At 40.5% G+C, this 17,043-nt stretch overlaps 1 protein-coding gene across 4 annotated transcripts in view; it reads left to right on the forward strand.

The window, feature by feature from the left end:
• The window catches only part of LOC119151702 (myocardial zonula adherens protein), an 82,101-nt gene that overhangs the window by 31,597 nt on the left and 33,461 nt on the right, over positions 1–17,043 (forward strand). For all 4 annotated transcript variants that reach the window (XM_037395916.1, XM_037395917.1, XM_037395914.1 and 1 more), the window contains 6 exons: positions 2,812–2,970; positions 5,565–5,657; positions 8,023–8,136; positions 8,997–9,149; positions 11,965–12,090; positions 12,990–13,118. In XM_037395916.1, coding sequence (XP_037251813.1) covers positions 2,812–2,970; positions 5,565–5,657; positions 8,023–8,136; positions 8,997–9,149; positions 11,965–12,090; positions 12,990–13,118 — 774 coding nt within the window. The remainder of the gene's footprint in view (positions 1–2,811; positions 2,971–5,564; positions 5,658–8,022; positions 8,137–8,996; positions 9,150–11,964; positions 12,091–12,989; positions 13,119–17,043) is intronic.

Genomic DNA, 17,043 nt, shown 5'->3' on the forward strand with positions numbered 1-17,043 from the left:
GGAGATTCTTTTAATCTTCTGAAAGAGCAGTGACAAAGGCATCTTGGGAGGCTTGTGCAAATATAGACAACAGGCAAGTTTAGCATTGTTGCAAGTGACATGTAATCAGTCTGGCTTTGTGCAGACTTAATCCTTCATGTACTGCCCATTATGATGTAAATTTAAGTCTGTGCCATGGGTGACTTCCAGCTGCAAACCCATTGGTCTGATTTTGTGTCTCTGTTTTGGGGCGGGGGGGGGGGGGGGGGGGGGGGGGGGCGGGGGGGGGAATAATCCTTCAAAGCATTCCTTAGGAATGTAATATTCTAAAAATAAGGAACTTGGTCATACTTTTCATACAGAACTCTGCAAACGGCACTTTAAACAATTCTGCTAATGTTTCAGAGGCACAAAGGATCTTGGTAGTTGCTGGCATTCAGCTGTTCACCTCATAAAAAATGAAAATGGGTAAAGGGTATGGATTTATGAATTCAGTGACTGGTGCCTTAGTAACCTCTAAACAATCAAAGTGATTATTCATTTGCTTATCAGGAAGATGGAAACTTGTATGTAATCCCTTCATCCAGACGCAGGGTAGGAGCCGTGATGAAACTATCAAAGAAACTGTAAAACGCTAGAAGCAAAAAACCACAAAGAACTTGAGTCATGTCCCCATCTAGTTTCTGTATTTTCCCTACTCAAAAAATCATGTGTGGGGTTTTTGTTTGTATGCATCCAAACAGCAGAACAAAACCCCTAATAATACATAATTATGAAACTTCTGATTATCATGTTATGAAGCTTTGTATATAATGTTTTCAAAAAGCAAAATGATACCATGTATAGGTAGGGCTGGTTGCCCAATGTTTTTCCATTAAGTGGTTTTAAGGCTTTCTTTTTAAATGCTTGCTTACAGCTTTTGTTGTCCTTTGCCCGAAACATTCTTTATCAGGTGTCTGCTGTGTGACTGTTCCCCTCCCAGCCCTGCACGCACACACCCAGAGCTTCAGCAAAACGGCTAAGCGATTAATGATACAGTAAAGGAAAATGTGTAGGAAAATGTGTTGAGAAAATCTGTCAGTGCCATGTGGGAAGGACACAATACAAACCAAATGTCTATATTTACCCATTTTTCTTAATGCTAGTAGATTTTTCTGTTGATTTTTCCCTTACCCAAAGAAGTTTTCTCACATGGCCACCATAGCTGTGTTAATTTAACTGCTAAAAACTGCAAGTGCTACTGCTTGAGACTGCAGATGCTATCACTGCTCTCTGTCGTGGTAGGGACTGGAGACTCTGTAGGATGCAGCTGCAGATGGATATAAGATGACACCTCTGGTATCAAAGAGAGCATTTAGACAATGCTTAGACTCTTTAGCAAAGAATCTCAAAGTTTGTCAGTTTTCATACAGTGTTGTTACTGAAAAACAAAACAAGCCCAAATGTATTTTAAGGTCAGTGTAGTAAACATTCTCAGATTTACCCATATCCTGGTCTATCTAGCATGAGAAAGAAAGTTCAGTAAAATTATCTATAACAGATTTGTCCCCAGCACTGGACTTGCAAAAACACAATGCAAAACTAAGCAGTAAGAGCTGTTTCCAAGATTCTGTCTTAACTTTCTATTCAGAAATAATCAGTAATTTTAGGTTCCTAGTTTGCAAATATTCACAGTTAGGTAAGAATATTTTTTTTTCTCTTCTTTTTAAAATGTCATAATGTGGACATCTTCATGTAAGCTAGTTATTTAAATTATTTGTAATCAAGAAGAGAAATTAGTACTTCTGGAGACAGACTCATTTCAGATGATTGCTAGAGAAGGATGTTTCTCTGGGTTGATTAGAAGGGAGGCTGGGTGAGTAGTCAGGTCAGGTGGTTAAATCTCAACCTGCAGAGGGAAATGATTCCTATTGTTTGCATGAATATTTTTCTTACTAAATATATTGATGAGATGAGTAAGAGGAGTCTGCTGCAAAGACTGCCTTAAAGTAAGACATATAATTATTCTATTCTCAAAATTTCTGCAGATCATTAAAAGAACAAATGTAGGCACTTTTAAAACAGCCTATTTACCTGTCAAGACCTGATTTCAAACTAACGCCCACGTGAATGCTGTTTCATAGCTTTGCTTTTGCTCTTACAATGTCAGTTCTACAACTTCTTTACCAGAAATGCAGCCCTGAAATAAATGTTTGATTGCATTGGAGGTCCTCAGCGAGCTTTAAATGCAAACTGAATTTCTACTTTGTTTATCTCCAAGATAAACAGGTATTTTCTGAGCTCTGTTTAAGGAACCTTACCTAAAATGTTTTCATTTCAGTTTCTTCTGAGAACTTTCTAAATTTTTTTTGTTAAACTTGTAGAATTGTATATTTCCTGCAGCAGGGATTTTGAGGAGTGAGGGGCAGTTCTGTGGCTGCAAGAGTTTAAGGGGCACCGTGAGAGCTGACAATGCTCTGGAAGAATGTAGAAAAGTAGCATATGTTGGTGAATGAAAATAAGCAAGGATACCTTTCTCTCTCACATGTCTCTACCTCTACTTGCGCAAATCCAATCTGTTATCTCTAGCGGTACCTATGTCACTTCCATTAAAGCCAGTGGAAATTAAGACATCTCTGTATCTCTATCATTTATAAACTGGTCACTGATCTTCCCAGCAACATGAAGGCTGACAGTTTGCCCCCAAAACATACGGGAGCTAGTGTTCTGAGGTACTGTGGTGCTTTAACTATAGCTGCCTGTCTCTCTTGGCCCTATGTTACTGTATTTTTGTTTGTTGGGGTTTTATTTTAGTACTGATTTAACAATAACTTTATTTTTTTTACTTTTAAGGAGCTGTACCATGTACCAAATGGCATGTCTCCAGGGAAGCTGTCTCATGGAATGGTGTATGGTGTCGTGCACCGAACTGACAACAACCATAAGAGAGAAATGGTGGTTTACGGCTGGTCAGCTGATCAGCTGAAAGAGGAGATGAATTACATTAAAGAAGTGAGTTATGCTTTCAGCTTCAAAATTTGTCAAATGGCCTTTCTATATATTAACACAGAGCTGCTGAGTGTATATGGGATGACTGATGTCTAGCCCAACAGCTGAATTTGAATTGGGAACCTATTCTGAAGCTAAAGGCTTGCATTGTTAGTATTCATATTGGGGAAAAAAAGCATGCTATATCCCCGGGAACTGTGGGTTCCAGACTCGAGGCCTCTGTGCCAAGTGATCCTTGCTAAGTGGTACTTGCTTGCTGACTGGGCTAGAGCTGGGCAAGCAAACTGCCAAACAGATCTTTGAGTTCCAGTCCTGAAGCCTTCATGATTTTAAATGTGATACAGAAGAAACTATATAGGACACCTGAAAGGATAAACTCTCTTCTGTCTTCCTCTGCTTCCCCTGTCCCAAATCCCCCAGTTTTGAAAAGGCTCCTAAATTAGGTGACATAGTAAAATCACTTGGGTATATTTTGGGGCAGCCTTAAAATAGTCAGCCTAATAAGGATGACTTTGTACTACTTTCTGTGTGCATGCTCATTTATCATCATTGGCAGAGGGCTCTCCTGAAAGGCGGGGGGGGGCAGAAAGCGTATCTGGTGCTGCTGGTTTCTGTGCTTGAAACTCAGCATCTCTTTGCCTGTCAGTCCTTGCCTCTCAGGATTTGGCAATAACCCCCTAATAAACCCAGGGCAAATACCGTGTCCTTCTCTTTCCATCCACCTTCAGGGAAGCTATTGGTCGGTGTTATCGTGTTACACTGATTCAAGTGCAAACAAATATGAAAGGAAGGAACACTGAGTCAAGCCAGCAGTGTAAGAGACTGTAATTATGTGCGCTCTTAACATCTGCCTGGCCTTTAGCTATCAGCACTTGCTTCTCTCCTTTATTACTCACAGTCTGTTAGCTCCCAGCATTCGCCGCTCACATTCACAGTGAGGGTATGTCACCGCTGCAGCGCAGGCGACGCACAGGAGTTGCCTTGCTGCTGGTTTCCTGCCTGGGTGGTTTCTCTGCCCTGCTGGGGTGGTGTCAGAGGATGGGTGAGTTGGCATGTGGCAGGTCCAGCTCCCTGGGCTGCACTGTGCCTGGCATCCGGTGCAGATTGCCTGGACTGGGACCATCTCCCTGCCCTTTTCTCTTCATAGTTGCCTTGTGGCATGGAGGGACATGTCCAGGCAGGTGAACTGCATGTCTTGCGTGTGTGTTCAGGGTACTGATCCTTCCAGGAAAAAGCAGGAAAGGCACGGGAAGAGGCATAGTGGCTCTTGCTGTCCCCTCTTCTAGAAGCTGTGTTCAGCTCTGCTAATTTGTGAACTTTGTTCTGCCAAGTAAGTTTCATCTTTAAAAGCAGAGTCTTAAACAAGAGCCTTCAGCTTGTGCTATGTATACGCAGACTTAAATAGACCAAAAATGATGGGCCATGTCAGAACTGCTGATGGTTTCCTCCGTATGAGTCAAATTTGCACCCTGCAAGAGAGTGCATGTATGTGCGTGGGCATATGTGTGGGCAGGGACAGGGTGGGGGGCGCTTCCCTGAGGCGAAGTGCAGGAGGCAGTTTCCTTCCACGTTTCTCGTCCTAAAGGGAGCACGTAGTTTGGGGTAGGCTTGTACCTACTCCTTGAACAGATTTGGTGGCCAATGCCCCTCTTTCTGCACCTGCAGAGGTGCTAGAAACATCCCCACTTCCATAAGGCCCTACTTGTTTTCCACTTGCGCCTTCCCTAAGCCTGTGCAGCGACAAGGCAAGATCACTGCCCTAGATTATCTGCCATCAGCCTGTGTTTGGTATGGGGAGGGAGGAAAAAAAAATGAGTTCAGATTACCTAGCTGGAAGGTAGACTGTAGGCAAACGTTTAACTACTGTTTACAGCGTGTGAGAAGTAGTTACTGCAGTTCTTGAGAAGATTGGTTCTGTGCATGGTTGCAATGGCATGTAAACCCAAGATGGCTCTCAGCATGCCATTTTTTTCTTTTTCTTTTTTCTTTTCTGTTTTAGAAAGGCAAAGTATAATTTATGCCCATAGTTCGTAAATAAAATCAAATTCAGTACTAATCTGTTCTTCAAATTTGAAATTGCATTGGTACATTTGTGCTAATATACTGTTTAGCTAGCTACAAGCCTGAAAGCCTGAAATTAAAGGGTTTATCTTCAAAGCATACTCAGGGAAAGTTAATTAACCACTTTCTAAGGTATGAAGGTGTATTAAATCCGTATGTGGATGCTTTTTTTTTCCAGAAAAACATTATATGCTAATTATTAAACTAAATTAATTTTAATTCAGGGTGGAATGAGTTACGGATGATTTAATTAAAATGCATTATTTAAATTATTAATTTACAAGTGTTTAAGTGTGTACAGTTTAGAATTGCTCAGAGATGTTTGTTTGTATCACCCCTGTGTAGATAAGTCTTGAGGCTTAAGTTTTTGTCTTGCTCTTAAGAGTAAATTGCTGTTGATGAAAAGATAGATTAATAATGGAAATTACTGAAAGTAACAATTAACAATGAAGGACAGAAAAAGATAATCATGTCCTCATATAAACAGTATTATCAATAAATTTGATAAAGGCATTTGTGTTTTTTTCTGACATCAGGTGAGAGCAACTCTGGAAAAAGTAAGAAAGAAAATGTATGGTGAATATGATGAAATGAAACGAAAAATACAGCAGCTTACGAATGAATTGAAAGTAAGTACACATACTTTTGTAGGGAAAGCATATGAGAATAGCTGTCCCAGTGTTACCTAGAAACTTTTTTTTGCTTCAGCAGAACAGAAATAATTTCTCAAACCACTCCATTTCATTGTTTTATGTGACATCTATACTTTATTTATTTATTTATTTTCCCCTCCAGGAAGGTAAAGTAGGACAGGGATGCTTTTGCGTATGGAATTATTAATTGCCTGCTTCTTAGAAATAAAATGCTATCTTGATAACATTGTCTCTGTGTGTTGGTACTTAGTGGAGATGTTTGTACCAGTAAGCTGCTAGGTGAACTGAATAAATAAATAATTAGGAATAACACGCAACTTAGTTGGTGTCATTTCAATAGACTTTGCTCTGTTTTACTGACTTTATTGTTTAAACACTATAGTAAAAGATGCAGCAGTGTTCTTTAGCATTAAAGTGCTTGACGGTTCTAAAAATTACTTACCTTTTGGCTCTAAATTGAACCTTTCAATGGTCATTCAATGACCTCTTTCTTCTGACATGCTGCTTTAGCAATAAAAGCTGCTGCAGTCTGTAGAAGTATCCTTCATATTAAACTGCTGAGTTCTTTGGTCCAGAAAATCTCCCTGAAAACTTGCTGTGGATTTTATATTCAACCTTGATTTTCACAGCCCTGGTTCAGATGCAGCTTGGCAGTTAAACGTGTTCTGACTTCAGGTGACTGGGCCCCTGACTTGTGCTCTTCTGCCATTCTTGTTTAGAGGCTGTCAGTTTCCTGCATGCTGTATTATGTATAAAGATCAGAACTTGCTGTTAAAGTGGTACTTTTATTCTGTGGCAATTAGTCTCAAAGAAGAACAACACACAAAAAATCATCCTGACTTGAGAGGAGGAGGCAGAGAAAACTGAATTTCTGTAAACTGTGTTAGATAGCCTTAATGGTGCCAACAAGGTGAGTCAGTTTTGTCATCTTTGCAGCTGATCCTTATTGAATAGGAGTGCTGATACCCTGCACTTCCAGATCTTCTGTCAGACCAGTAGAAATCCTGCATCTGAGTCTGAACATCTTTCCTAATTAAGGGTTTCTGACCAGCTCTGACAGAATCTCTAGTTCTGCAGCAAATTAGCAGATTGTGAAGGGTTCTTTCTGACGTAAATGGCATGAGACACCCTCCCTGCTTTTTAATACTTTCGACTGCCTGAAAGAAAGCCCAAGTGCTGTTCTGTTAATAATATATGCTTTTTTGTTTGGTTGTTTGGTTTTTGGTTTTGGTTTTAGTTTTACATGGGTAATATCTTTCATGCTATTTGAGGATCCAGTTTAAAATCCTTTTTATACTCTTTGCTTCAGCTTTGAATCACTATGCTTTTTTCCCCATCAGTTTCCAGGACTACTTTCTGTTCATAAAGTTTGTTTGAAATTTTTACTTCCAGTATTCTGCCCTGGGCAGTATGCTTCTTCGTGCAAGTTCTTACTTTGTAACTTTCTTAATCCATCCAAAGCATTTCTGCTTTTGTTTGTTTGTTTTTTGTTTATATAGGGTTAACAGTAACTACTTGGCTTCTACTCCTTATGCTGACCTAATCTGTGTATGACTTTGTTACTAAACACTCATTGTTCTCCCTATCAGTCCCTAGTGTTCTTAGGATTTTATCAAGAAACAAATCTGGTCCCTCTGAGAATGTGAGCTGGGCTGGCCTCCATTAGTAACCTTTTTTTTCCTCTTTATTATTGGATGGTTCATAATTATTTACTGTGTTTGGCTTTTGGTCTTTTCTTAAATGATGTAATTTTGTGCTTTTTTTTTCCCTCCAGTTTTTAAGTGTGTTTGTGTACACACAGAAGATGACAGATTTTCACACAACAAAGCTCTCTGCTGACTTCTACCTGCTTTGTATTGTTTCATCCTTAAGTCTTCTTGATGTTGCTTCTTTATATACCTGATTAGTCAGTTCCTTCTTAATTAAGGCTGTTCTACAGTTCACCCAAACCTTTCTAGATTCCCTCCTCTCTTGCATTCTTCTGCTTTTTACTCTGACTTTTTACAATCTGCCCATTCTGTGTACATAAACTTTCTGAATAAACACCTGCCAAGTGTCCTCTTGTCCTTTCAAAAAGAACAGCTTTTGGAGTGATTACAGACTAGCAATAAACATAGATATACTTATGTCTTATTTCTGTTAGCATATTTGGATTCTAAGTTTTGTTTGTTTGTTTCTGAGGTGCAGGAATATGGTTTGAGGCTTGTATATTTTAAGCCTCCTAATAGTGTGAAAATTAACCATGGAGTCTTTCACATCAGTAGCTCTCTTTGAAAGAATAGGTAAACTTGATCATTATTCTATATAAAACTTTTTTTTTTTTTTTTTTTTTCCTGCTCAGGTGACAAATGCTCATCAGGAATCCTTAGAGAATCATGTGCGAGTGCAGGCTGCAGCCTTAGATAGCTTTAGTGAAATGAACAGCTCCTTGACATCAGCATCAATAGACTTGCAGGTACATTTTAATAGCTGTTTCACAGCTGACAACTGCCTTTTTTGACATGGATTTAAAAGCATACATAAACCATGAATGATAAATACAGATTCTAACACTAAACAAGCCCATAACGTACTGTCTTGGATATCTAAGGCAGCTAACTTAGGAAATGAAGAAAAAGATTCCACCACCTGTGTTTTTAAAAAACTTGTTAAAAACCACTGTACAGTGAAGCGATACTGATCTGCAGCAGACTAATGCCACTTGTGACGTCTCCACAAAAAGATTATCTAAGTGAAAATGTGGTTTGTTCTGTATTGTGCAAAACGGTACATCGCCTGACTTATTCCTGCCTTCACTGGTTAACAGAAATGGAAGTGGCATGTTTGGATGCTAAACACTTGTGAGGCTTTACATACCTGTGAAATGTAAGGGGAGGGAGAATGCGGGAATGAATTTTCTGGTGTAAAGATTTCCAAATTCCCATGTATATGAGCTGAACAACTTAATGTTCCTGATTATATGTATGTCACTTTTTCTCAGTCTAGTGCATTTAATAGGTATAGCATGGCCCTTGGAGAGAAGAAAGGAAGAGTGCTGGGATAGCGTTCAAACTGGAATGTATCCATGTTCCTTTCTGTTTTTTTATAGGGTTCCAGGAGTTGATTTCACTGAGCATGTTCTTCATGGGAATACCTTCTAGCAAACAAAATACAACAAAAGCCATAATTTAGATGTTAAAACTTGCAAAACTGTTCACACTACATTGATGCATCAGGAAACTCTTATAATGTTCTGTCTGTTCCATAATGGCTTGACTATATTAGTTCACCAAATTATTTGTGATTTTTAATATGTGGTTTGCCTCTTTCCTCTAGAAAACTCTAGTGGATGTTACATTGGAGAACACTGATATAAGGGAACAAATAAGGAATTTAAAACATACACATGAGCAATCTATGGAAAAGCTGAGAGAGAAGCAGAAGCAACTGGAAACAGCACAAATTGAAAATCAGTTACTGAAATTAAAGGTGCAGTATATAAACTCCCCTAAAAATATTGCACAGTAAGGGCATTAGGAGTATGTTAAATGAATTCCATGGTCTAATTTGTAAAGGGTTCTTCATTCTGCATGTGTTTGTCATTCCCTAGAGCTAACATATTCCTGTGAATCAATACTGTTTTAATAACAGAATCTTATCTGGCAGCAGTCAGTCCTTCCATAACATGGGATGACGATTCAGGGATGTTGGGAGGTGAAAAGTCAAACTGTTAAATCTACACAGTCTTGTAGAATTTCTTGTTGTTGAATTTGTTTATGTGGTATTGTACAATTTTTAATAGATACTCTGTTAAGCCTTATGAACACACGGGCAGCAGGTATATGCTATAACAGCAAGTGTCTTGGAAAGAGAATTAAGCTCTTTCTTTTAGAGAAATGCAAGTGAATAAAATGCAAACTGGAAAGCTTTATATGTCAGAAAGCTCAACCATATTCTCCACTCATCTGCCAAATGTATTCCTTTAATCTCAATTAAAGAAAAACCCACAAAACAAAAAGCCTCCCCAAAAAACCCCAACCACGAGAAAAAACCTCTTCTGGAAACCCTTTTGTCTCTTGAAATTGCTCAAAATAGATTAATTTGGATATAGTACTGTATCAGAATTTGTCACTGTGAAATTAAGATGACTGCTAGTTTATTCATGTTTAATTTTGTCAGAAAAGATGTTTCTTTTTGGCTGTCTAGTGACTTGTATTCATGCTTAATGATGAAAGGTTTAAAGAGAAAACATTAGTGAAGCTTTACAGGCTATAAAAATAGCTGTATTTTGTACCTGCTATTGTCAGCGGGAAATAAAAAGAGATGAAAAAACAATTAAAAGGAGAAAGCAAAGCTGATGCAATTAAGATTCCGAAACAGAAATTTGGACTATACTATAATCTTAAGGACATGCACCAACAAGTCAGGGAAAGGTATGTCTGCTTCTAATGACAGGGAACTGCAGGTTAAGTCCCAGCTCAACTGAATGCTTAAGGATTTATTTATCTTGAAGCATTTCAGTTCTGCAGAATACATGCCCTACTTTAATGAGGAAGATGTTTAAATTTACCCTGAAAGTTGCAGTTTTATTACAAAGTCAGTGGATAAAATACCTCATTGCTGTCTTTAAAAGTTAAACAAAATTGTATGTCGAGGATGCCAAGACATCTGGGACTTAATTCCAGGGGTGAATGTAAGAGGATGGTGTGGAATTTGGGAGGTTAACAGTTGAAAAGCAGTAATTACTGTATGCCATGATTATTTTATTGGGTAGGAGAATACACACATGTAGCTTATTAAGGAGGTTTGGTTTATTCATACAATCATAATAATAATTGAAGTTGGAGATGTTGCTTAAGAGTACTATAACAGATGCCCTAATGCGTCTACCTTTTGATGCTTGTTTTTACTCTCCTGATTGCTCATAATGAAGCAATAAGCAAAGGAATGGTGGAGAGACAGTGCCAGAGATCGTACTGCAGTTAGTACATCGAAGGACTCTGGGTTGTTGGCTTTTTCTGAATGATACAATTCTTTCAGGCTTCCTGAAATGTGGAAGGTTTTGAGTTGTACTGAAACATAATTTAACTCCACGCTCTCTCACAAAGTGCAGGTTACTACCCCTGCCCCAGCGCTGGGCTAGTTGAGGTGCCAAAGGGAGTAACTGAGGTACAGGTGGAGTTCGTCAGAGCTGTCACTTTTCAAAGGATTAAATACATTGTTTTATCCTATAGGGTAGTAAACCAGCTTGTTCCTACCATGCAAAATAAACACAAAGGTTTAAAAAAATCTTTCAGTCCTTGAAATTAAAAAAAACCAACCCAACAAACAAACCCAAAACTTTAATCATCAGAACCAAGTATTTTGTAGCTGGGTAAACTACAGTGATCAGCAGGGAACACTTCATTCTTCTCCCAGATGACAGTGTATTCTTCCTCTTCCTGACGTTTTTGTAGCACCCACAGCATTTCACTATAACCTTGTCTGATCTGTAGCATCTCTAGTGAAGACCTAAATCCTGGACTAGCTTTTTTACTTCACTTTTATTGCAGTTTACAGAGTAGATGTGTTTAAGCTGTGAATATCCTATCTGGTGCTCCATCACGGAGGGTGTAGTTCAGTCAGTGTTTTGAGCCAACAGAAGGGGGAAATCCTGTCTCTGAATTACCATTCCTGCCCTCTTCCCTATAGCACTGGTAACGTTTCTGGTCCTATGGCTAAAAATGAACCCTTCCACACCCCTGAGAATACTAATTCTAAGTCTGATTGTTCCCTGATCTACTTTGCTCCATGGTCACCCCAGTTCTTGTGCCTACACAAAGAGCAGTATGTGAAAAAGCAAGAGAGGGGAGGGGGGGTTACAGCTCTGTCTTCTAGGTAACAACACGTACTTTGGTCCATCTTAAAGTAAGTATTGCTTTGAGTGCTCATGGTCATTTAGGAACAGGAGTTGGCTAGACCATTTCTACATTATGCTTCTGTAAAATGGCAGGAGACGGTATGTTTTCAATGGGGAAACAAGCCAGATGATATGGAGGCTGATATGGAAGGGCTCTGTAAAGAGGCATAGCCTGGTCTTAGATAATCAACGATCAGTTAAATTCAGACAACAGGAAACGGCAACTTCTTACTGGTAGAGTGTTGTAAATGGTCTTGGTGCAAATGAAAATCTACTTCAGCAGCATCAAATTTATGACAAGGTGAAGCTGAAGTTCAAAGTGTTATTCTAACATTGTGCAAACTGCATTTCTCCTGCTGCCAGCGGTGCTGTGCTGACTGATGGGTCAACTTTTCTCTCTCATAGGTGGAATCATCACAGGAAGCCAATGCTGAAGTAATGAGAGAGATGACAAGAAAACTGTATAGTCAGTATGAGGAAAAAATGCGAGAAGAGGAGCAGAAACATAAAGCTGAGAAAGAAATCCTCCTAGTACGTATAGCCAGTCTGTGAGAGTGGTACTTAGCTTGGGTGGCACCTCCCAGTCATTTACTACTCCAGAGTTGACCTGTGCCTTTCCTCCTATCTCTGTGATGAGTCATGCCACAGTTACTAAGCTTTCCAAGCTTTTGGGGTTGTAGAGCTAAGAAAAGAATGTGTTCAAATACAGCAGCAGTAATGATAATGTAGATTTCAAAGCCTGAAATGGAGTAAGTTGGGGTTTTTAACTTTTGATTCACAAAAAAAAAAAAAAAAAAGGAAATATAACATCCAATTTTGGTGATAGTTTAAGAAGTGCAGCGGGAACAACTTCACTGGAGCAAAGTCTTCCTGTCCCCTGGTTTCACTCTACCCCAAAGTAAAATGTTTCTATTAGCAGTTAGACCCTGGTTTCACTCTACCCCAAAGTAAAATGTTTCTATTAGCAGTTAGAAAAATGCAATGACTAACTGCTAAAGATACATAGTGATAAAGATTCCCCAGTCTCTTTCTATTCATATTGTTTTACATATGAGGAAAGTACAAAGCTGAATGTGGCAAACTTTGGTATTTAAAATGCTATCTTCTGCAAAAGCATGTTTTTCTTATGCTGTTATTTCATTACAGCCTCAGAAGGGAAAACAGGTATCTAAGAAATAGGTAGAAGCTTTTCTCAGATTTTCATAATGATGTTTTACAAATACCTATGCACTTCAAAATACCCTAAATCTTTTGTTCTATACGGTTCACATTTAGGGTCACAACTCTTCCAGACTTCTGGGCAGGTGTAGTGAAAAACTTTAAGCTCTGCTTAAAAGCTTTTAGCTTTTAAGCACTGGCTCTGTGGCCTAAAGAAAAATAAATAAGAATTCCTTGGATGTAAATGTGACTGTAAATATTCATATTTGAAGGAGGAAACAAATCGGCTTCTGAAAGCTATTGAAGAGGCAAATAAAAAGATGCAGATTACAGAAACAAGCATACAGGAAAAAGACCAGAGAATTGGTGAGCTGGACCGGCTGATTGAACGTATGGAAGAGGTATGAGAGTTAGTTGATTGCTGCCTTTAAACTAAATGCAGAAGTGCATGGAGGAAATTTGAAAAAAATTACTATTTTTTTGTCTGCTGCTCAGTACCCGGCTCTGTGACGTACCACTGCTGTTTGCATCTCAGTTACTGTATCCAGATAAGTAAATGGACCTGGACTACCACAGAGACACTGTCATTAAGTGGTTCTTCTGTCTTTCTAGTGGTCTTTACAGTCAGGGCTGCCTAAGGTGTCAAAATTTATTTAGTAAATTAACCATTATTTTAAAGAAAGACTCTAAAAAGATCATTCAGTCTTCCTTCAGTGTTCAAGGTCTCCTAAGCCTAATGAAGTAGTAATCATAAATGATCCAAAGTCTCTTAGAAATACTGTTGGCAGGTCCATGGAGTGCATGGAACTCTGCCTGGGGATGGATGAGGAGCTGACTGAGAGCTTATGGGTCAGGATTAAAGGGAGGGCAGGGATGGGTGACATTATCATGGGAGTCACACAGGCCACCCGACCAGGAAGACTGAGCAGATGAGGCCCTCTATAGACAGATATAGGAGCAGCCTCACCCTCAGAAGCCCTGGTCCCCATGGGGGACTTCAACCACCCTGATCTCTGTTGGAGGGACAACAGAGCAGGGCATAAGCAGTCCAGGAGCTTCACGGAATGTGCTGATGATCAATTCCTCCTCCAAGTGATAGGCAAGCCAAAGAGGAGAGGTGCTGTGCTGGACCTTGTTCTCACCAACGAGGCAGGGCTCGTGAGGAGTATGAAGTTCAAGGGCACCCTTGGCTGCAGTGACCATGAAATGGTGGAGTTCAAGATCTTTAGGGCAGTGAGGAGGGCACACAGCAAGCTCGCTACCCTGGACTTCAGGACAGCAGACATTGGCTTCTTCAGGGGTCTGCTTGGTAGAGTACCATGGGCTAAAGCCCTGGAAGGAAGAGGTGCCCAAGAAAGCTGGTTAATATTCAAGGATCACGTCCTCCAAGCTGAGGAGCGATGCATCCCAGCGAAGAGGAAGTCAGGCAAAAATGGCAAGAGGCCTGCATAGATGAACAAGGAGCTCCTGGACAAACTCAAACACAAAAAGGAAGCCTACAGAGGATGGAAGCAAGGACAGGCAGCCTGGGAGGAACACAGAGAAGTTGTCTGTGCAGCCAGAGTTAGGAAAGCTAAAGCTCTGACAGAATTAAATCTGGCCAGGGACATAAAGGGCAACATGAAAAGCTTCTATGGGTACGCTGGTGAGAAAAGGAAGACTAGGGAAAATGTGGGCCCTCTCTGGAAGGGAACAGGAGACCTGTTACTTGGGACATGGGGAAGACTGAGGTACTCAATGACTTTTTGCCTCGGTCTTTGCTGGCAAGAGCTCCAGCCACACCGCCCAAGTCACAGAAGGCAAAGGGAGGGACTGGGAGAACGAAGAACTGCCCGCTATAGGAGAAGATAAGGTTCGAGATCATCTAAGGAACCTGGCGGTGCACAAGTCCACGTGACCTGATGAGGTGTGCCTGTGGGCCCTGAGGGAACTGGTAGATGAAGTGGCCAAATCACTATCCACCATATTTGAGAAGTCGTGGCAGTCCGATGAAGTTCCCACTGCTTGGAAAAGGGAAACATAACACCCATTTTTAAAAAGGGAAATTAGGAAGACCAGGGGAAATACAGGCTGCTCAGTCTCACCTCTGAGCCTGGCAAGATCATGGAGCAGATCCTCCTGGAAACTATGCTGAGGCACATGGGAAATAAGGAGGTTATTGATGACCACCAACATGGCTTCACTAATAGTAAATCATGCCTGACAATTTTGGTGGCCTTCTATGATGGGATTATGACACTAGTGGATGAAGGAAGAGTGTCTAATGTCATCTACCTGCACTTGTGCAGAGCATTTGACACTGTCCTGCATGACATCCTTGTCTTTAAATTGGAGAGACATGGATCTGATGGATGGGCCACTCAGTGGATAAGGAATTGGCTGGATGGTCACACTCAAAGAGTTTGTCAACAACTCAGTGTCCAAGTGGAGACCAGTGATGAGTGGTGTTCCTCAGGGATCAGCATTGGGAACGGCACTGTTAAACATCTTTGTTGGTAATGTTGGGCATTGGGATTGAGAGCACCCTCAGCAGCTTTGCTGACGACACCAATCTGTGTGGTGTAGCCGACGTCCTGGAAGGCAGGGATGCCATCCCGATGGACCCTGACAGGCTGGAGAGGTGGGCCCGTGCAAACCTCATAAAGTTCAACAAGGCCAAGTGCGAGGTCCTGCATGTGGTCCAGGGCAGTCCCAAGCACAAATGCAGGCTGGGCAGGGAATGGATTGAGGGTGGCCCTGAGGAGAAGGACTTGGGCATGTTGGTTGACAAGAAGTGAAACATGACTCAGCAATGTGCACTTGCAGCCCAGAAGGCCAGCCGTATCCTGGGCTCATCAAAAGAAGTGTGACCAGCAGGTCAAAGGAGGTGATTCTGCCCCTCTACTCTGCTCTCATGAGACCTTACTGTGAGGGTGGTGGGACACTGGCCCAGGCTGCCCAGAGCAGCTGTGGGTGCCCCATCCCTGGCAGTGCCCAAGGCCAGGCTGGATGGGGCTGGGGGCAGCCTGGGCTGCTGGGAGGGGACCCTGCCTGTGGCAGGGGGGTTGAAACTAGGTGGTCTTGAAGGTCCCTTCCAACCTACACCATTCTGTGATTCTAGGATTGATTTAAATGTGGTTTAGTTAGCTAAATAGTAAGGTCTATTTCTATTTATAGTCCTGATTAGAACTGTAACTCCAGATTTTCCCACATGTGGATGAAATGCCATACTTGAAAGCTTCAGACTAAAATGTTTTGAGGGTTTTTTCTGGGCATGTAGGAGCCAGTTAATCTTCCATGCACATATCTATATCTTGTTTAGGTTATGGCTCAGGATATTTTAAGGAGAGAAGAAGAAAGAAAGAAATTTTACTCCCTTTTAATCCAAAACTTAGGTTCTTCCTTCCTGCTAGCTTTAAAAAAACTTAATTATTCCTCTCCCTGGCTAATTAGTCCCTACCAAACTGTAATTGAGAGCAGGTTTCTGATAATTTACCTCTAAAGATCTGAAAGCAGAAATGCTTTGAGACATTTACCTCTTGCGACACTGGCACCACTACTGTAAAACTAGTTGTAGCAGTTTTTGCATTGCTTCTTTTTATTTCCTGCTTTTCCTTCTCTTTTAAGGGCTTTTCTCCAGGGCAAAACTCAGACTAGTAGTCAAATGATTATTATTTTAATGTATTGTTAAACCTAAGAGTATCATAGTACCTCTCCTTGCATAGTAAACTGCATCAGAATCACATTTGTTGAACCTTTTCAGCTATTTGAAAAAGCTTTACGTCTTCTGTCTCAAACAGTTACAGTGAAGTTTCCTCTTCGTTTTCTGGTATCAATCGCTTAACTGAGAATGAATGTTGTTGTTTAGTCCTTTAGACTGAATAGTGTCACTCTAAATGGTGTAAGAGCAGCCCCTGCAAAAGACCAGTGCTCTTGGATGTACTTTGGCATTTCTCATTTCATTCCATAGCAGACATTATCTTTAAAGATCTGTGTCTTGCTATCTAAAATACAGAAGCAGAGAGCATTCTAGTAAGTAGAGGGAATATGAGCTTCTGTTCTTACAAGTGAAGTGTTTTTTCACCAACTTTAGTTTAGTATAGTAAATATTTGTTGCTGAGAAGTAGATTTTTATAAGCCAGTCTTGTTGGCTTTACTGGTTAGTCTGGTGTGCATTTGTATTGTGCCCTTTTTGTCTAATGCTTCCAAATGTATTATTAGAATTAGTGATTACACTGAGAAATCATTCAGCTTAATGGAGCTACTAAAGGGGCAGATTAACTTCATCTGGGCTTCAGCCTACAATTTGTAAGTATTATGCAGTGAATAAAGGATTGCAGTATAGTT

This window comes from Falco rusticolus, chromosome 7, assembly GCF_015220075.1.
Source record: "Falco rusticolus isolate bFalRus1 chromosome 7, bFalRus1.pri, whole genome shotgun sequence".
NCBI classification, from domain to species: domain Eukaryota; kingdom Metazoa; phylum Chordata; class Aves; order Falconiformes; family Falconidae; genus Falco; species Falco rusticolus.